This window comes from Puntigrus tetrazona, chromosome 1 (genome assembly GCF_018831695.1).
Source record: "Puntigrus tetrazona isolate hp1 chromosome 1, ASM1883169v1, whole genome shotgun sequence".
Lineage (NCBI taxonomy): Eukaryota > Metazoa > Chordata > Actinopteri > Cypriniformes > Cyprinidae > Puntigrus > Puntigrus tetrazona.
Window position 1 is genome coordinate 9,229,959 of NC_056699.1, and position 22,226 is coordinate 9,252,184.

General features: G+C 34.1%; 2 protein-coding genes across 3 annotated transcripts; both read left to right on the forward strand.

The window, feature by feature from the left end:
* The first annotated feature begins 4,067 nt into the window (after nt 1–4,067).
* On the forward strand, nt 4,068–6,959 carry itln1 (intelectin 1). Its single transcript, XM_043247547.1, has 8 exons — nt 4,068–4,174; nt 4,286–4,367; nt 4,642–4,725; nt 5,029–5,276; nt 5,388–5,546; nt 5,724–5,844; nt 6,474–6,577; nt 6,722–6,959. Exons 2-8 carry the CDS (start codon nt 4,304–4,306, stop codon nt 6,860–6,862), a joined length of 921 nt encoding a protein of 306 aa, XP_043103482.1. The 5' UTR covers nt 4,068–4,174; nt 4,286–4,303; the 3' UTR covers nt 6,863–6,959.
* A 775-nt stretch (nt 6,960–7,734) lies between these two features.
* On the forward strand, nt 7,735–22,212 carry hgsnat (heparan-alpha-glucosaminide N-acetyltransferase). Of its 2 annotated transcripts, none has more exons than XM_043238000.1 (18): nt 7,735–7,966; nt 8,774–8,889; nt 9,857–9,993; nt 10,127–10,245; nt 11,173–11,242; nt 11,363–11,432; nt 11,647–11,744; nt 12,103–12,179; nt 12,839–12,869; nt 13,639–13,799; nt 14,789–14,904; nt 16,491–16,612; nt 17,043–17,169; nt 17,287–17,373; nt 17,587–17,664; nt 19,514–19,584; nt 19,810–19,922; nt 20,512–22,212. In XM_043238000.1, exons 1-18 carry the CDS (start codon nt 7,816–7,818, stop codon nt 20,691–20,693), a joined length of 1,926 nt encoding a protein of 641 aa, XP_043093935.1. In that variant the 5' UTR covers nt 7,735–7,815; the 3' UTR covers nt 20,694–22,212. The 2 variants fall into 2 exon arrangements, with proteins under 2 accessions (XP_043093935.1, XP_043093943.1); XM_043238008.1 differs by lacking the exon at nt 7,735–7,966 and adding an exon at nt 7,980–8,557.
* Nucleotides 22,213–22,226: the final 14 nt, after the last annotated feature.

A 22,226-nucleotide genomic window follows, 5' to 3' on the forward strand; every position in this document is an offset into this window, starting at 1 on the left:
TTATACACAGAGTCCACCCAAAAATGAGAGTTACCCCATGGTTTACTCACTCTCAAGCCATCCTAGGTGTTCATGACTTTTAGCTACATTTAAATAAACGTAGTAAATATTCTTAAGGCATTGTAATGAATGCATAATGTATTATAAAAATGTGTTATAATGTCCCATAAATAATCATAAAAAACATATGTCTAATATTTGTGACTTTTAAGAGTATGCTTATTTATAGCGCACACTGAAAGCCACATTAAATCTACTTTATTTATAATGGTTTCTTGACATTGTTTATTTGAGATTATGGTTGTTTGAGAAAAAATTGTACTATTATTATTACTTATAAATGGTATTTGTCTGCTTTAAGTGAAGCAACACAAGCAAAATGGCAAGATATGAGACTTACTTCATTGTAATTTAGTAATTATCATACTCTTACAAGCTATAACAATATTGAAAGAGACTAAAAGCTAATTACTGGGGAACTACTTATGAGCTTCATACAGATATGAATGCAGATGTTGTTTTTCAGCTTTGTTTTTCCCTAAAATGTATACTTTTGTAATAATGCAGTGATATAATATTAATGCAGAATGAGTGAACTTCAGTTTCAGGCTTTGAAATATTTGTAATGTACCATTAAAACAGGGAATGTATGATATACGATAAAGTATATATTGTTTTCACTAGGGAAGTGCATAACAAAAGTGCTCCACGTGGTTCATAAAGGCCTCCTGAAGCGAATTCATGCATTTTTGTAAGAAAAATATCCATATTTAAAACTTTACAAACAGTAATTTCTAGCTTAAAGAATAAGATGATACTGAGGAATTGCTCGAAACAGATGCAGAGCTTGCTTTCCTTCTGCTCAACAGGGTTTTGGCCTAAAAAAATCTGTCACTCCTGCAGCACTCCATTCGCCTTAAAGAGACAGTTCACCCAAAAATGAAAACTCTGTCATCACTTACTTACCCTTATGTTATTACAAACATTTACGAGTGTCTTTTTGTGAAATGATGGCAAACAAACAATTGATGGTACCCATTGACTTGGAAATGTGAAAGAATACTATAGAAATGAATGGCTGAATGTTTGTTTGTCAACATTCTTGTTTAAAAAAAGAAAAAAATACAGATTTGGAGCAACATATGATTAACATTCACTGATGTGTTCACTTAATTGGGATGCTATAACAGAAAGTTAATCAATATTACTTTCATCTTAACACATTCTGAGCAAGAATCGGTACACAGTACATTCCTTACACATCTCAACAAGTTTAATGTGCAGTATATTAAGATGTGTAAGAAATATACTGTGTACTGATTCTTGCTCAATGTTAAATGTAATGTGAGAGCTCGTTGACATTCTGAAAACGGACAGCTGGATATACTGATAAAATATTGGTCCATTTCCTGAAGTATTTGTTTCATGAGTTCATGAGGCCTGATGCAATGAGTTGGGAAATCACCGGACGTGAACAGGTAAAAAAAGTGATGACTAGAATCATATGCATATTTATTGCATAATAAATGTTCATCCATGGTTATGTTGCCAGATATACGCTAGTTGCAATTTGTTAAACACTTTAACTGCTTTATTAAGTACTGAAACCAAACACAGCATGTGAAAGTTTCATCTGTACTAAGTGCATGTATATTTAATGAACCAACCACTGTTTATTTCACTTTAGTTTATGATTAGATGTATAGACGCTTGTATCCCTGGCATTGTGTTTCAGGGTTTGCACTACTAAAAAAAGTTTTTCTCTCAAAACTACGTGCACATTTATTTATTTTATTCCTTACTGTTAATATTCATTTTGTAGAGTCTTTATTTTCAAATTTCCACAGACCCCCTAGCACACCCCTAGAACCCCAGTTAGAAATCCCGTGGTCTTTACTAAAGTTATACCAAGGTACTGGCTGATGTAATAAAGTATGTAACATTTTGAGGAACTCGCCTGAATTAAAATCGAGGAACTTGCCCCCGAAGGCAGTTTCAATGAGCAAGAGTTCTTTGAAGAACAGATCTGCTCAGGGAGGATGATGTTTTTCAAGGATTTCTTCGTCCCAGCGGAATATAGAAATGCTGCTCTAGTTATGGAAACAGCTCACTTACTTTTAAAATTTTTATACTTCTCCACCATTTTCAGTGTCCCCTTCAATTCCAATAGCTTTAGAACGTTAGGGATGTCCAAACACTTCTAAATCCGGCATGTTAACATTTTGTTCGCTCTGTCTAAGCAGTCTGGAAACATGCCTAAAGTAGAATAACCATCAAACCAAGCATGCGTATTTCACTAAATACAAGAATACGAGAATTTTGTCTTTTTTTTTTCTCTTGGTTTTAAAATAGTACGCTTGTCTAGCGCTAGCTTGTGCATTGCTACATTTCCCCCACGCAAGACCGCTGTGCGGAGGGGTTTAGTCATTATCATTCGCCTGCTTTTATGCAACGTTTTATTCCTAAAAACATGGTGAATTCTCTTTTTCGGGCTGCTCTGGAAATTCGCGCAAAGTATGAAGTGAAAGTAAATATTTAATTAGATAAAGACTCGTTTGCATATTTAAACAGCATTTCGGAAAACTTGCAGTGAAGTGCAATAATAAAAATAAGTTTGCAATTTTTAATGCAGTCAATCGACTGAGCAAGTATGAAGAATTCTAGTCATCACTTTTTTTTTACCTGTTCACATCCGGTGATTTCCCAACTCATTGAACTCATGAAACAACTACTTCAGGAAATGGACCAATATTTTATCAGTATACAATACATTTAACATTGAGCAAGAATCAGTACACAGTACATTTCTTACACATCTTAATATACTTATTAAGATGAAAATAATATTGATTTTTTTTGTTATAATATCTCAATGAAGTGAACACAGCAGTGAATGTTAAACAATGTCTATGATTTGAGCAGATGTTCTCAGATGGTGTGCGCTTGAGAACCTAACCCATTTATTTTCATTCTCCATCAAATGTTTTCATTGGAAATATTTTTTTTGCCTTCATCGTCAATATCACTTATGAATGGTAATGCTTTATTTTAAGGTGTCCATTATACATAGTAATTACCTAGTAAGTACTTAGTAGTAGACATTGTACTTTCATAAAACAAAATGTATTAATCATGTATCTAAGCTATGTAACAGTTTGTCTGTTACACAGCTACTTATGTAACCCAAAAAAGTCACATGTGCTCAAATGCATGTAATAGCTTTCTAATTACATTATAATTACACACTATTACAAAGGCATAAGCTACTTAAAACAAGACTGTACTTAAGTGTACTTCATGTGTATCTATACTGCACACAGCATTATATACAGCTTATCTAACTGCACCTTAGTTTGATTTAACTTATTAGTCCACAGCTTAAATACATGCAATAGCTTTATAATTATATTAAAATGACTATATTAAAGCTACTTAAAATAAAGTCTGTCGCATATATGTAACAGTAGTTGTCTGTTACATCTACATAATTACAAACTGTAATTACAGGCTGCTCCATGACTTAGTTACATTTTATTTCAGGCAAGTACAAAGGCTACTACTAAGTACCTAATTAGGTTATTACTCTGTATTATGACATTTAAAAAAAAACCGCTACCTTACTAACCTATGGGCGCTGATATGATTGCATAATTGTTATGGTAAAAAGCCTCTGACTATTAAAAAAAAAAATTAAAGACCATTTTATTATTAAAGTTTTTTTTAGATTAGTAATTATTTTATTTATTTAATCATTTATATATTTCATCATTTAAATCATTAATAACATCTTTAAATCTGAGATATGAATTTTCAGGAAGCGTGTATTCAATTAATCAGTGACACTAAATACTTATCAGCATTATTAGATTTGATTTTGTGAAACTGAAGAAACTTACCATCTCGAAGTCTTAAATATAAAGAAGGCCACTCACCTCGGTGAAAATGCTGGTCGTCATTCAGTTAACCAACGTTCGGTTGGTTAATTGTTGCATCCGTTCTAAATTGTGTGTGAAACTTTCATCTTATCAGATTTGTGCAATAGACTACAAACAATGAAGATGAATCAGCTCAATTACAACATATAAGGTTTTTGCTCTAATGTAACAAACCTAAACTTCATTAGACATTCAACATATTAGGCTCTCTGAAACAGATTCTGTTGATTTTAAAACGTGTAAAAAATTTTGCCACTTTTACTACTTTTATTACATATTGCATACTGTACAGCAGAAGTGGGCTGCACGCTGGAATTTATTATATTTTCTTTCTTTCTTTTTTTTTGCAGAGATTTATTTACCACTGTATGATGCAGTCAACTGGTTTCCTCTCGTTGTGCATTTCATTCAGCGCTCTACTCCACGAGTCAAGTAAGAAAAAGAATTCAGCATATGTCGCGTGACTAAAAAAAAGAAAAAGAAAGGCTAATTCCTGTATATTCCTTAATGCACTATAGTGGTTAATTAATAACTAACTAATGGTAAACTGTTTTTAACTGAGATGTGAAATGTGTCTTCTTCAATTGGATGATACTGAATGTCACAAACGTGTTTAATCATTTTATCAGTTTCGGGTAATTTAAAAGCAAATTATTTAAGTTAATTTGTAATATATATTCTAACTCAATAATGCTATTTTTCACAGGTAATGCACCTACTGAGAAAACAGACTATTCAGACACTGCAAGCAGTTGCAAGGAGCTTCTGAGGGAACAGGGAATAAAAAAAGGTACACATGATCGTTTTACAAAAATATATTTTTTTGCCATTTATTCTGTAAAAGTGAGCACGGCTGTTAATTTTATGGGTCTAACTGCCAGCCTCATCCACATCCAGCTATTTTTAGCTGTAACAGCTTCATTTCCTGCTTTATAATTGCATATCGGTGTGTCTTATTGTAGTGTATTATCTTTTTAATTCCAAAAACACCGTTTTATCGTGCTCGTTGTTTTCCTATATAGCGGCTAATGAAGCAGAAGTCTCGACCTAGGCTAAAGTTGAATAATAAGGCGGATAACCTTTTTTTCTCCAGACGGCTTGTACCATTTGGTGTCGAAAAAGGGTGAGATTTACCAAACCTACTGTGACATGACCACCGACGGAGGAGGCTGGACACTGGTGGCCAGTGTGCATGAGAACAACATAAATGGGAGATGCACTGTAGGTGATCGCTGGACAAGTCAACAAGGCAATAGTGCAAATACTCCTGAAGGAGATGAGTCATGGTCTAATAAAGTCATATTTGGAACAACAGAAGCTGCAACAAATGATGACTACAAGGTACAGCTATAGTCTAAATACAGCTAGATTATATACATATATATATGTGCATATTTCCAAATAACAACCAAAAAAAAAATTCTAAACATCTGTTTCTCATTGGTGTTACAGAACCCTGGATATTTTGACATCAATGCAGAAGATATTGCTGTGTGGCATGTTACCAATAACCACGATCTTAAGTTCTGGAAAATTGCTTCTGTTTTACGCTACCATACTAACACCCACTTTCTGACACTGTTTGAAGGAAACCTTTACAACTTCTTTAAGGTACTTTGCAGGTTTGAATTTACTTGTCATCTTCTGGCAGTGTGAGATCTGGCTTACATTTTTTCTCAAAATATAAAAGCGAGCTTTGTAATTGAAACTTTGTAACTGAAACTGATATCACTGTTACTTTCATTATTTGCTGTAATGTTTTTTTTGTTTGTTCGTTTTTTTACTCAGAAACATGTTTTAAAGTATGGCGCAGGTGAATGCAAAACTGATCGAGGAATTTCTGTTCCTATTATTTATGACACTGGCAATGAGCACAGGACTAATGAATTATATGGACAAAGTGTTAGAGGTTAGTCTTTTTTTTACTTACTAAAAAGAATGGTTAGTCTTACTTTTACAGAACACATATCTCTCTGTAGCCTATTTTCAATTTTGTCTTCTAATATTTCAAATCAACGTTATTTGTATGCATTTTACAAAAAATGTTCTATAAAACGTACATTTACTTACGTTTTCACAGACGCTAAAACGTACAAAACGGACTATTTTTAGCATATAAAACATATTTTCTGCATTTAAACGTACAAAACTAACGTTCTGAATAAAAATGGATCCTTATGAATATTGAAATTGCGGCAAAACATTTATTGTAGTTTTTAGTTGTCATATCAATGACCTTGTTTGCAACTGCATTCTTAAACTATTTACTTAACATGAAATTATAATTTTTTTCTGCTCTGTGTAATTTCTGCTGCCAAAAATAGGCCTTTATAATGTAAAATGTAATCTTGTTGAGCACCAGTTAAAGTTAATGTATTTATACCAGCTATACCTGAATAATAATGCCTCTGAAATACTCTACAGCCCCATCAATTAGAATGAATTTGAAATCGAGAATAAGAAATGACATTTACGTATGTTTTTATGCAGTTTACTGTATGTTTTAGACTCAAGAATGATTCTGTGATTCTCTTACAGGGGATTTTGACCCTGGATATGTAACATTCAGAGCTTTTAACAGTTACAGAGAATCCTTTGCAATGTGTTCTGGGGTCAGGCCTAAAGGATGTTATGCACACTATGTGAGTATCACAAATCAAGTGACAGAAATGCTGACCTTAGTCTTCTGTAGAGAATTGAAGCTGGATCGTGTCCCGTTTCTGCAACATGTATATTCCTTTGTATTGATATTGTCATTTATATTTGTACATTTATGTGTTTTGCAGTATTGTATTGGTGGTGGTGGCTACTTTCCAAGCACTTATTGTAGCGATTTCTCCTATCTTGGTGTAAACGCCGGTGCAACAAATGGATACGGTGCCTCTAAAGAGCTCCTACATGCCGCTGTGCTTATTTTCTACCGTTAGGAGACATTGTCATTTGCGAACTGTGTACAAAATGGCACAATGGCATTTTAGAAAACGCTGCATTTGCTAATTTGAAATAAATCCCAATGTTACTAGAGGTCATTGCTTATGTCTTTATTACTAACAAATATATATATTTGTTATTTTATCAATTGCCAGAATAATATATATATATATATATATATATATATATATATATATATATATATATATATATATATATATATATATATATATAATACATACCTACATACACATAGTGCTATGAAATAAATGAATTGTTATTGTTTATATATGTATGTGTGCTGTGTATATGTATTATGTATATATAAATATGCATACACCATATATTTTGAAAATATGTACATTAAAATGTATTACAATTCATATTATATATAAATGTATTTAATACACAAATATAACCTATTTTCCTTAAACATAAACATGCATTTGTATTTATAAAGTACACATACATAATTTATGCAAACTATATATATATATATATATATATATATATATATATATATATATATATATATATATATATATATATATATAGTTTGCATAAATTATGTATGTGTATTTATAAAGTACACATACATATATATATATATATATATATATATATATATATATATATATATATATATATATATATATATATATATATATATATATAAACACACACGTATATGTATGTTTACATATTTTGGCCGCGTTTCACAATCTACTGAGTTGTCTACCTAGACATCATTTGTGCGTTTAAACTAAAAACATATATATAAGCATCATTAGCGCATTTAAACATTTCCTGTATGATATCTCGCTCAATTGAAATTGCCTCGGTAGAGATCTCTAGCTTTTAAACACATCGTACGATTTCCTTTGTACTTTGACCCTTCTCTCTTCCACTACTTGCGCTACTAGGAAGGAGGGATCGGAAGTATGTTTTAATGAAAAAAGGGGAAATCTGTACATTAAGAAAGGAGGAGGCAGTGAGATCTGATGTTATGGCAGCTGAAAGGGAATACAGATGGACTGTCTGTGCAGTGATTGTGCTTTTGATAGCTCTGTGTGCGGCTCATATGACAGATCGACCTGCCTGTGAGTGTCATTTCAACTTACCGCAACGCAAATGTTCTCTCTATCTGAAACATATTAAATACAAAACACATTTTTAATGCCGTGGTTCCTTTTTGTTTCGCTTTACTAGTTATTTCACCCAGCTAACCAGCTAGCACCACTGTTAGCTGTTTTTAGCCTATGCTAACTGTTCTTTATATTTAACATATCAGAGCACCTTCTTACTGTGATTTGCCTAAATGTATATTTGTTTCTGAATTAACTAAATCATATCTACATTTGCTGTGTGTGAGACTCGTTCTTTATCTTAGCCTTTTGTCGCATGTCTAACTTAAGTAACGCTAGTGCGATGCTCCTATGCACAGAGCCAAAACATGTACATGTAATATTAGGGGTTTCGTGGATTCAAATTTCCCTCGTTTGGCAGATCTGAGCTGTTTTACGATGCTTCTTGTGAGGCAGATTAGTGCAAGCATGTGACTGCAGGAGGTACAGAGTCACTATTGTAAAACTGCAGTAGTAGAGTGCACCAAAGCAGCTGACCATCTAGTTTCATTAGGAAACCTACAGTTAGGTTGAATTGAATTAGAGGCCACTGAAGTCTGCAGAGCGGTGAGTAGCCTATGTTTGGGAAATGTTTGATTTTTCAAAGTCACAAAACCTGGTGAACCACGTTTCCAGACTGCATTTTTGTTAAGCACCGATGATGTGTTTGTGATTGTAACTTCAGGCACTGATCAGAAATGTGTTTATCTTACTTTGAGGTTGAATGTATTCATGTTGCAAATTTCTGTACAATTGGTGAAGCTGAAGTGGCTTTGCTTTCAGCCTCTCACCCCCACCGCAAAACTTTTGTGCTGAAGATGGATGAGGCGTCCCTTTCGGTTACCAATGAGATCGAGAATGACTTCATGCTATATGTGGTTTCTGATCACTGTTACAAGGTATTTACGTTGCAATATATCATTGATATTGAATACTGATATTATTTAATGTGCCTGTGTAATGCAGCTTAAAGGAATATTTCACCCGGGAATTAAAATGTGCCGAAAATGTACTTATCCTCAGGCCAAACAAGACACTTTGTTAAAGTAGTTTCTTTGTGAGAACAGATTTGGAGTGATGTACCATTCATGTAATTTAGCATTACATCCCCTACAGTGAATGGGTGCCACCAGAATGAGAGCTCATAAAGACAACACAGTAAACCATGACTTCAATCCATCAATTAATGTTCAATGAAATGAAAAGCTGTGTGTTTGTATATGAAACAAATCTAGCATCTATCATTGTATAGCTTTTTAATTTTAAACCACAGTTTCCAGCAAAAAAAATAGGAGTCTATAATCCCTAACAACACTTCCTCCAGTCTAAGAGTCCACCCCCTTTGTGCTCTCATCAAAATTCACCAACACTTTGTATTTGCTTTTAATGTTTTTGCTTGTAAATGAAGCTTGGTTTGTGCGTATTTCTCTCCTGATTCAGATAAGATTACTTTTTTACTGTAAGCAAAAAAGCATTATGAATAAAAGACTCTTGATACTTTTGATAGATGCAACAGTTTGAAGTCAAAAATGTCCTAATGGTAAAATATTTATTACAAACACACTGCCATTTGTTTATAAAAACATGAATTATTGGACAGGAGTTGTGTGGATTCCTTGTATTATTGAGATGATTTTAGCAGTTGTTTAAACTCATTCTGATGGCACCCATTCACTGCAGTGGATCCAGGTGATGTAGTGCTAAATGTCTCTAAATCTGTTCCCTTGAGGTAAAACACACAAAAAAAACAACAACTACATATTGAATGGCCTAAGGCGAGTCCATTTTCGGCAAATCTTTATTTTAGAACGTCATGAACTGCTGCAGTACTGCTTCAGCTGGACCCGTGTGTTTCTTTATTGTTAGTGTTTGCCCCAGCTGTTGGGAAAAATACCTGCAAGGCCAGCTTCCGGGACCCCCAGCACGGTGGGGTTTGTCGTAGGCACACAACACGCACTGAAACTGCAGCTCAACGGCACCCCTGCTAATGTGGAGCAATGCAAGTGAGTTAGACATCAATACATTTAACACAGAATAATGAGAGTTTCAGTCCAAATCATATTCACTGTGTTTGTTTGCTTTGGCCATTAGTATCATCAAGGCTTTATTATCAGACAATTGATTTCTTTCATCCAGTGTTGACTTCCACTTTGGGGAGCAGGGGAACTATTCTCTGTGGGTGAAGAACCTGAATAATCTATCACGGGTCAGCTGCTCTATGATCACCGATTCTGACTCCATCAACAGCTACCTGCGTGAGTCAATTTTACATCTGCGCATTGCAATTCAGGTTTTTTTTTTTTGTCTTTAATTTCTTACCAGTGGTCGACCGATCTGAATTCTTCAATGGCCGGTAACTGGCTGATTTCAGGTCAGCATATATGTAATAATGGCAAATAGGACATACATGCCTTATTTTATATATTAACTGGAAACAAAAAAATATATATGATGAATATTTTTTTGGCTGATCAATATTTTTCGTGAATCAGTCAAGTGGGTTGCCAAATATTAAAAGATTAATTAGCCTGGGCCAGTACATGGCCTTGAAAAGTACATGGTTTATTAATAATTTTTTAAATAAATAAAAATCCTTCTTGCTTTTGGTCAACTAATATGCATTTTTTAATGGCGACATCTGACCAATGTCAGTGTATAAATAATGGTGTTTAATAATAGCAACTGAAAAATACAAAAATGTAATCACTTTTATTTTACAGATTGCTAAACTAAATATTAATTATCTTGGGCCAATATATAACTATGACAAGGATTTTTTACTTTTATTAAATCAGGGCAAATTCAAAATTACATTTTAGGTCTTTGAAGGGCATTTCGGGAAGAGGGTTCAAGGTTCTTCACAGCAATGTCATAGAATCATTTTTGGTTCCACAAAGAACCATTCTTTCAGAGGTTCTTTAAAGATGCATCTCTTTATTGTCTTTCTGTAATATGAAGAACCTTCTTTTGCCACAAAGAACCTTTTTATGAAACCGAAAGATTCTTCAGATGATAAAGGTTCCTTATAGAACCATTTAGATAAAGAGACTCTTTGCTCTCTGCACTGTGAAGCAAAGTTGGGGTTGATTTCAGCGACACATACAAATGTAATTAATGTATTAAACTTAACTAAGATTAATAGATGAGTGTTTTTTTTTTTCTCTCTTGTTTTTTTCCCCCAGCTATTTTGTTTGCTTTTCTGGCATTTGGTCTTCTGGCTGCATTATCTGCTATCTGGAACACAGTTAAAAGGTACAGACATTTTCAAGTACAATTCTCACAATGCACTGATGACATTTAAACAATCCAGAAGAGTTTGTTTCAGCTGTTCTGTTTAGAAAGCTTGCAAAATTGAGTTTTTCTATTTTTAAGACTGGATGTGGTGACAAATCTACTTCTTCGCCTGGGGAGCACAGTGGAGACAGAGAGGCTGATAAACTCGGTAAGAGTGCTGTTCGCTTTTTTTTGTTGTTGTTGTTGCGCTTCTAATATCGTCTATGCATGATTTTCACATCTTCGAAAAAAGATGCCCCTGAATGTAATGTTTCCATCATAGTTCAAATATGGCATCACGCTTGTTTTTGCTGGTTCCAAAAAAAATATAACGATCATTCTTGTCTTTTTTTTCTCATTAATTTACACTCTCTCTTCTGCAGGAGCTTGGCTCTCCAAACAGATTGGTAGATGCCTCTATGGAATCGATAATTCCTGCCACTACAGGACGGAGGCTTCGTTCTTTGGATTCCTTCCGTGGGTACGACGCTCTTTCACTAATTGTTTTGGGTCCGATGCGCTTGAGATAGGGATTGAAAAATGCAGGTGAAAATGATCTTGCGTATAAGCTGCTGCTTTGCATACCGTGAAGCCGGTCGTCAAATGAAATTAGCATTTTATTTCTCATTATCCTGAAATAGAATGATAAAATTTGTACTTGTTGAAACAAGGTTATGTTGGTTTGTAACCTCACCTAAGAACTGGAACTTAATTGCCTGCAGTTATTTTAACGTTTGTTGTTGTATTTCTGTCTGTCTTGATTTGTAGGAATTTGGTTGCATTATTAATTGTGGTTTATTAATTCCGGATCTCTGTTAACTCACGCTTTTTCTCCACAGCCTTGCCCTGGTCATTATGGTATTTGTCAACTACGGAGGTGGACGTTACTGGTTCTTTAGGCATGAAAGTTGGAACGGTATCCTATTTCTTTCTTTACAATAGCTACTAGAATGTTTTAAGCATCAGAGTTTGGTTTGTCTGTTATTGATAACATTGGTCATTAATAATTTTAGTAACAACTGTAACAGTCAAATTGTGATGTAGTATTAGTCAAATTTGTAAAAATAGTTGAATATGTTTTAAAAACTAATGTATTCCTCATATGGCAAAACTACATTTCCAGCAGCCCTTACTTCAGTCTTCACCGTCACATGATTCTAATGTGCTGATCAATTATTATTATTATCAATTGGGCATTAATTATTAATATTAATGTTGTAAAAACTTGAATCAAATTAATGCGTCTTTGCTGAAAAACAAACAAACACGAATTTCGACATTGGTAATAAGAAATGCATTCTCAGCTAAATCAGCATATTAGAATGATTTCCGAAGGATCATTTTACACTGAAAACTGGAGTACTAACTGCTGAAGATTCAACTTTGCCCTTTAACTTTGCAATTCAAAATTGTCTTGGTGAGCGTAAGAGACTTCTTTTTAAAAATGTAAATTATTCCAAGCTTTTGGCTGACAGTGTACATATTTAGAATATGTCTGAAAAGCACTTGTTATGAATTTAATAGACCATGGATTGACAGCAGGAAGTGACATCTGATGTGTTCTTCCTCTTGCAGGGCTCACAGTGGCTGATCTCGTGTTTCCTTGGTTAGTCAATCCGATGTCACAAACGACTGATTCCTCACACTGCACGCTTGTAGAGCAGCTTCCTTACGTTTTCCAATACTCCTTACTCCTTACGCAGCATTGTAAAATAGCTTTATATATCTGTACCGTGCTTTGATTGATCTGCAAGCCGCATCAGTGTTGGCATAAGCTATAGTATATCTGAACCAAGCATGGCCGCTTATCGCTGTGGCACAAATGGAGTGGCATATCAGAGTCTGCATAAACTGGTTTCACAGTTGAACTAAACCCAATAACCTTGTTTTCTACTGTGCAGCCGGGGAAAGTATCTGCAGCAGTGCTACCCAGATTTACACCTTTGTGAGGTTTTAGGAAGCGTGCATGAAATTATAATAATAAATAAGTAAAAATAATAAATTATAACCAATTATAATGTTGTTCCAAACCATTTTTTTACATTTTAAAATATAAATATTCCCATTTGCATTTGGAAAAACAATTACAATTTATTAATTTTGTAATATTTTGTTATCATATTCCCTTAAATATTCACTATTATTATAAATATTCACATATATATATATATATATATATATATATATATATATATATATATATATATATATATATATATATATATATATATATATATAAATTGGTTTTCACACTGTTCTGTTTATGGGTGATGTTTAATTTGTGTTGCAAATCATGTCAGAAAGTAGCACTTCCTGAAACTGGTATCCCATTTTTTCTCAGTCTGTCTTTCTTTGTGTATTTTTTGTCTTCACAGGTTTGTGTTCATTATGGGTACTTCTATTAGCTTGTCCTTGAGTGGTTCATTGCGCAGAGGTGTCAAACGCACTCATATGTTGTGGAAGATTTTCTGGAGGAGCTTACAACTATTTGTTATCGGAGTCATCATTGTCAATCCTAACTACTGCCAAGGACCCTGTGAGTAGTAACACATTTTTCTTCTGACTTTTAAAACCTGCAAACCCATCTCTAGCCCAGTGCTGGTACAAATACTACATTGATTTATATAAGCAAAATACAGTGTCATAAAACACAGGACTGCGCAATTAATCAATTTTATAATGGCAATTGCGGATGCCACAGTTATGTAATCATTACATAATTACTTAATCAATTAATTGTTAACTTATGTAATTCTGCCTGCTTAAGATCTGTTTTTCTTTCTGCAGGTTACATTAAGGCCTTTTCCGTTGTTTTAATTTAGTTTCAGTGTAATATAATAATACCATTTTTCAAACCATGGTATAAACATTATTCAGTGTAAATTGTGATCAACGAAATTAATAATCACATTTCATGAGAATAATCAACAGTTATGATTTTTGTCAAAATGTTTACCCCTACGCATCAGTATGAAATCTGAAGTTTATCATTGATAGATTACATGCATATAACTGGTTTGGTTTGCTGGGATATGACATAGAAAAGGCATTCAATTCTTTGTTTTACCCCAACTTCCATTTTCAATAGGCAATAATGCATCATTAAAGAAAAGAAAACTTTTGTGCAATTTTCTTTTCTTTAATTATCATGTGTTCAACCCCAACATTTCCATGTCACCTTGTAAATTATTTTTCAGTAATCTGCTCAGAAAAACTAGCGAAAGATTAAATGGAATGTGAAATTGAAGACTTCAAAGACCATTTAAAAGAAAAAAAAATGAGTGCTGGGCAACGTTGAATCTTGATTAATTGCATCCCAAAAACGTTTACATAAAGTGTACATAATATGTGTGTGCTGTGTATATATAAGAAGAAGAAGAAGAAAAAAAAAATCAACATAATATGACATAATATATATACAGAGTACAAACGCTATATAAAAAAGCCATTATTTTGTAATGTAATTAATCATTGCCCAGCACTATTAAAAATAAATACTGATGTTTTATGAATGTGTCTGTACAGTGTCTTGGGATTCTCTGCGTATTCCTGGGGTATTACAGCGCCTGGGCTTCACGTATCTCGTTGTCTCTCTCTTGGATCTTGCGGTGGCCCAGGACCGACTTACCAACTTGTCAAGCGTGAGTCACACTACCCTTCTCTCCAAGTAACATGGCACTAGTGTTGTTTTTGGCTGCCGTTTTTATTTTTAGTTTTAGTCTAATCTTTGTGTGAAGCTGTCACTTTAGTTTTTTTATTAGTTTTAGTCACGTTCATACTCTTTTTAGTCAACTAGAAGGCTGAGCATTTTAGTCTTATTTTCATCAAACATTTTAGTTTTGTCTTGTTTTCGTCAACGAAAATTGAGATATTTTAGCATGGTCTCATTTTTATTCGTAAACTGTATTGCATTATACATTTAATTATAGTCATTGTCACATGACCAGCATTTACGTTGAGCCTTGTTTCGTTTTTTTTTGTGTTTTTTTTTTTGTGACGTGAGAAAGTTAGTTGACGACGATATTTAGTCATACGTTTAGTTGGTGAAAGCAACACTATATGGCACATAATCATAAATATAAACATACATACTATTATCTCTTTAATTATTAACTGAATATCTGTTTTGTCCATATGTAAATGTACTGCAAGCACTGCAACATAAAACTGACCTATACACAAACAGGGGCTTATCATATGTCCTCTGAAGCAGATCGATGGGTTTTATAACAAATAATAATGTAAATAACGTATTGACTGACTGACTAAGAGCTAAATTCTGGCTTCTTGGCTGACTTCTGGCTCGACGTATGACGTAAACGCCAACAGTAAGATGTAATGCATAACTGTGAAGCATCTGCCAGTCGATTTTTGAAGTAAGTTTATAATGCTCACCAGGAAAGCATTAAATATTTGTATTAAATAAATAAATAAATATGTATATGTATATATATGTGTGTGTGTGTGTTTCACACGATCTGATATAATAATTCTAATATGCTGAATTGCTGCACTAGAAATATTATATATCTTCTCATTGTTATCAACGTTAAATGCAGTTTTAACATTGACTGTGATACACCAATTAAATATTATTACCAATTAAAAGCAACTGTAATAAAATATGCACTATTACCAAAATCTGTTTTAAATAAATATTTCTCTTCAGATAGATGCACATTAGTGTTATTTTTTAAAATATATTAACAAATATGTTTTTATTACAAACAGTTTTAATACTGATCAAAATAAAAACTATTAAACCAATAACTGGGCAGCAAATCAGCATATTAAAAAGATCGTGTTACACTTAAGACCAGAGTAATGGCTGCTGAAAACTCCACTTTGCTATTACAGGAATAAATTACATTTGAATATGTTTTAAAATAGCTTTTTGATGTGACAATATTTCACAATATTACTGTATTTGTAAAATAAAATAGCCCCAATGAGCATAAGAGACTTATTTGGAAAAACATATAAAATAAAAGATAGCATTATTTGAAATTATTATTCTAAACTTTTGTCTAGCAGTCCAAATATAATCTGTAAACTTTTAAGTGATAAATGTAAACATTTAATGAATTATAATTATTATTTTTTTTGGACTGTATATCCTGCATATCAGCATGCATTTAAAGCGGCATTAACTCCCACTCTAATTATTTTTAACTGTTCATTTAAACATTCTTAATTCTTAATTTTCCAATTCTGTTGTTGTTCCCAGGAAACATGCTGGTATTCGGTGCATGATGTCTTCCTCTACTGGCCCGCATGGCTGTTTGTGATTGCCTTAGAGACAGTATGGTTGTGTTTGACCTTCCTCCTCCCAGTCCCAGACTGCCCGACGCAAGTACAATCCTACTCATGATATCAGTGTATAATTTATTAAGACCTGCCTAAATATCCGTCCCCTTATCCCCTGCCTTATTTGCAATCATGAAAGGAACCCTCTGCAGAATCAACCCTTTTTCTGCCTCGTTAAAATGACAGGAAATTTGCATAAATATCAGTAAGGTGTCATAAATATTAGTAGACTGGACGGCTTTTTCCTTGTTAATTATAAACACTTTTCTTACGTTTATTCTTTATTTACGTTGTTCAACACAGTATTATTAGTTGACTGATTACTGTAATTGGTTATATTTCATAGATATGAGATATGTAAATATAAATGAATATGCAAATAAAAGTGTTTTGAATAGCATGACTCGTGTTCATGATGCACATTTTGTGTGAAGATTGCTATATTTTTCCTCTTGTTGTCTCTCTCCTGCAGGGGTTATTTGGGTCCAGGGGGCATTGGTGACTTTGGCCAGTACCAGAACTGCACCGGCGGAGCTGCAGGTTACATCGATCGGTGGCTGCTGGGAAATAACCATATTTACCAGACGCCTTCATCACGGGTAAACGGAGACCAAAACAATGAGTCATTCTGTCAGACATATGGAGCTAGAGCTTTAGCTAGGTCCTGTCTCTTTTCTTACTTTGGTACTCACTGATACATATGTTCCTATATCTAGGTTTTATACCAGTCTGTGATGCCCTTTGACCCTGAGGGTGTTTTGGGAAGCATCAACTCAATATTAATGGCATTTCTGGGTCTTCAGGTGAGATAGACTTCTGTTTCTTACACAGTACTTTGCTAGTTTCTCGTAGCAGCATGAGTGATTCTTCTCCCCTTCCCTTTACAGTATCAGTATCAGCAGTTCAGTCACATGCTTCATGCAAACTATTTTTGTTCTGCAGCGCTTACAGGAATCACATCTAATAATTGTCCTGCCCTATTTCATCAGTTTTTATGTTTATTTTGTGGGTTTCAGGCAGGGAAAATTCTGCTGCATTACAGAGATCAACACAAGCAAATAATCACAAGATTTATCATTTGGGGATTCATACTGGTATGTTTGCTTACCATTTCATTATTATTTGTTTTTGCTAAGACTTGATAATGAATTTAATGTAAAATTATATTATACTACTGTTCATATATGTATAGGAGTTGGACAATGAACCTGAAACGCTTGGTCTTAGACCACAATAATTCATTATTATGGTGTAGGGTCTCCTACATGTCCTGCAAAGTGGCCAGAGGGCTTTTGAGCCATTCTTCTTGCAGAATAGTGGTCACTACGTGATGCTGGTGCAGGGAAATGTTTCCCCACTCTCTCCTCCAAAACACCCCAAAGTGGCTCAATAATATTTAGATCTGGTGACTGTGCAGGCCATGGGAGATGATGTTCAACTTCATTTTCATGTTCATCAAACCACTCCGTCACCAGTCACGCTGTGTATATTGGTGCATTATCATCCTGTTACACGGCATCGCCTTTAGGATACAATGTTTGAACCATTGCCTGCACATGGTCCTCTAGAATGGTTCGCTAGTCCTTGGCAGTGACGCCCATCTAGCAAGTATTAGGTCTAGGGAATGCCATGATATTGCAGCCCAAACCCTCACTGATCCACCCCCATGCTTCACTCTGGGCATGACACAGTCTGGGTGATACTCTTCTTTGGGGCTTCTCCACATCATAACATTCCCGGATGTGGGATAGACAGTGAAGGTGGACTCATCAGAGAACAATACATGTTTCACATTGTCAATAGCCCAAGAAACCGACATTTGGCATTGGCAAGTGATCAAAGGTTTTGTTATAGCAGCCGTTTAATTGTACAGTGAGTTGGGCAGCTGTGGTTTTATGTTTTTTGGATACAGTCGGTTAGCACCTGGACATCCCTTTCAGACAGCTTCCTCTTGCGTCCACAGCTGCTACTGTTGAATGTGGTGCGTCCTTTTTGGTGGTATGCTGACATTACCTTGGATACTCTTGATACATCACAAAGACATTCTGTCTGGGTCACAGATGCACCAGCAAGACGTTAATATGTCACCCATAATGTTGTGTGCATTGCAATTATTTTAAGCAAAACTGTGCTATTTCTCTGCTAATTAAACATTCACACTCTGCTCTTACTGGTAGAATGTGCAATCAATGAAGACTGGCCAACCGGCGGCTCAAATTTAGCCATGAAACCTCCAACACTAAATTGGCCTAAGTGTTTCAGTTTCATTGTACATTGTGCAAATTCAGTTTGTCATTATAGGAATAAATTACAATAAATTTAGAATGAATTTTATAATATATTAGATATATGAAATATACTACAACACAACATAACTTCAAACTTCAGATTGTTTTAATACTTAACAGTGCTGCTGTTTTTAAGTAATAATTTTAATGCATGACTAAAGTGAAATAATGAATAAGATTGTCTGTCATTAGTGCAACAGAGAATACAACAGTGAGATATCAGAACTTCAAAGAGAAGTATTTTGAGAGGTGTATTTTGTGATATTGAGTTCATTATGCCACTCACCAAATATATTAATAAATCAACATGAAATACTAATTTGAGTAGAAGTTATTTCATTATATGAGACAAAAGAGACCCTAGAATAGAGTGGCCTAAAATTGACATGGTACAATTGGCACAGCGGTCAATTATGCACTTTAGTGGTCAATTATTCACTTTAGCAGTCAAAACACACACACACACACACACACACACAAAATTGTTTCACCACAGAGTGTCATGATTGACTGGAAACAATCAAGTAATTTGTTGGTTAAAGTTATTATGGATGCATTTGACAGTTGTTGTTTTTTTCCTCTTCTCAAACAGTTCATCAACATTTAAATAAAGTTTACATTGTGGAAATGTCATGCTGTCTGTCTTTGCATTAAGGGAATCATCTCAGCTGTATTGACCAAGTGTTCCAGAAATGATGGCTTCATCCCTGTCAACAAAAACTTGTGGTAAACTCAGTCTTGCATATGTCTGTAGTTTTATTCATTATCATTTTTTAAAAAATATATATTATTCTTCATTTGTGGACAAAATTTTATGATTTTCTTCCTATATGATGAAACTAAGCACAGCACTTCTAGAAGCAGAAAGTATAATAAATGATTTGCTTACTGATTAGAAAGGGAATGTATTGTATGCTGTATGATTCATGGCCTCTGTCTTGTGACTTTCAGGTCTTTGTCCTATGTTACGACTCTCAGCTGTTTTGCTTTTGTGGCGCTAGTGTTTTTTTACTACTTGGTGGATGTGAAGAAATGGTGGTCTGGAGCTCCGTTCTTCTACCCTGGTAAGTTCCACAGCCAGAATGAATGTGTTCATGACTGCACCCAAAATTTGATCATTTGGCTTTTGCGTTTAATAGTTGACTCTAACTTATTATTAATCTAACCTATTATTAATCTGGATATTTATCCTCAAAATGTTTCATTTTGGATATTTTGTCTTGCATTGGTAACAGGCCCCAACAAGCTTTTATTGTTGAAGTTGCCAGATGTAAAAAGTTTCCCCAGTCAGAGCTATTCTATTAAATTAATAAATTTCTTGTGGATTGCTTTCTTTCCAAACCGGGCAACCACAAATACTCATAAAATGTGCTGAAATGATCTGAACACCAGAGTTTTGCTACAGATATTTTGCTCAAAATAAAGAGTAAATTAAAGTTGACGTTCTCTTGATTTGTGCGTTCTCTTCGCGTGAAAATGCAATAATTCTGTTAAAATAAAGACAATAACCGTGTTTAGATTTTTTGCCGTTAACAGTTTAACCATTTTCATGCAGCCCTAGTTTACACTAGCTAACACTATTCCAAATAGTTATGTTTGTTTTATGAATTGTTTTCTGAATTTATGAATTCAAGTTTACCTTTTATTTGGCAGGTATGAATTCCATTTTGGTGTATGTGGGTCATGAAGTTTTTGAGGAATACTTCCCTTTTCGTTGGAAAATGGCCAATAGCCAATCACACGCAGAGCACCTGGCACAGAACCTCGTGGCCACCTCCGTATGGGTGGTCATAGCCTATCTGCTCTACAGGAAGAAGATCTTCTGGAAGATTTGAAAGTATCTCTGTACTGCAGATTTTAGGAGCTGCTCTTCATTGTGAAAGAGATCATTTGGATATTTTTAGTTGTAGGAAATCAGCAGATTTCGGGAACATCTGTGCAGAGACTAAAACTCACACATAATCTAGAAATAGAACTTGGCTATTATTTGAGAAGAGCAGAAAGAAGAAAAAAGCTAAGCATGTGATTGTGCCAAGATACCTCTGTGGACTCAACAAAGCCCACAGAATGGCTGCCAAAATGCCAAGGCCAGAATCTGCTAAAATTGAATTGAATCAACTTGTTTGAGTTAATGAATGGCGTTTTGAAGTTCAGTGATGGATTATGATTCATTTTGGAATTTCCTTAATTATGATATGAAAGAATTCTGAAAGTCTTGGGACAGGTTTAGATTTAATGAAGGTATTGGTGTATGCAGTTATGAAACTAAAAGCAAATGAGAACGGGAGAAGAACACCAGACTACCAAAAAATAAAAGGTCTTCCATCGAGGTCTACAAAACATGCTGAAACATTCTTATCCTGGCAAAATAATACTACACAATTTTATGTTTAAGTTTTAAAGTATGCTAGGATTGGGTTGTTTTACTTTTTTCTTTTTCTTCAGTGGACTTTCTATCTTTGATGCTGTGGTTTTATTCTTTATATCTTAAAGGGCCCACATTGTGGTTTATGAAACATTCATGTTGTACTTTTGTCCCAAACAACAGGTTGACATGCTTACAAACGCTTTCATTTTTTTTTATAACATGCATTTATTTGTTCAAACGATTTATTCAATGATTAATTTTTACATTGCATCCGGTGGCAAAGAATTCATTTTTATTTAGACCAATGGGAAAAGATCAACGAGTGGACGGGGCGATATGTTAACGTTTCATTTTGACGTCAGTATGAAGCTGCTTGAGACTTGTTTTTTAATGATTCAGAGTCAACTCTTTCTTTTGAGAAACAATAAGTTTTACACAGTATTCTTTGCAGGACATTTTCATTCACTTAGAGCTCTGTTACATACCGCATATGAAAGGTAATTTTCTAAATTCCATAATAGGGGCACTTTAAGATGAAAGTATGGTTAAAAGGATGCATGTTAGTGAGAGAAAAAGAGTGTATGTTTTACCTTCTCAAAAACTCAGGAGATTTGCACAACATGAAATGCCAAATGTATTGTACTTTATGGTTTCTCTGATTAAACAGTGTCTTTGTTTATCAGTTTATCAGTGACTTGTTACCTCTGCTAAACAATACACATTTTAGAAAGGACGGAAGAAAAAAATACTAATCACTGACATATTTTCCATACACATTGCTGCTTGAAAAAAAAAAAAGGTTTTCCAGGAGAAGGGAAAATATTGATCTATCATATATTCTGCAAGCTTACAAAATCAGTTCCATCTTTGTAACGGATAATGGATATTTTATACATGTATCAACTATGTCTCCTTTGTGTATATCTTTGTTTTATACTTGACAACATGGGATGCAGTAAAAATAAAACTTTTTTTTACCATTAAAATCTTTTCTTTTTTG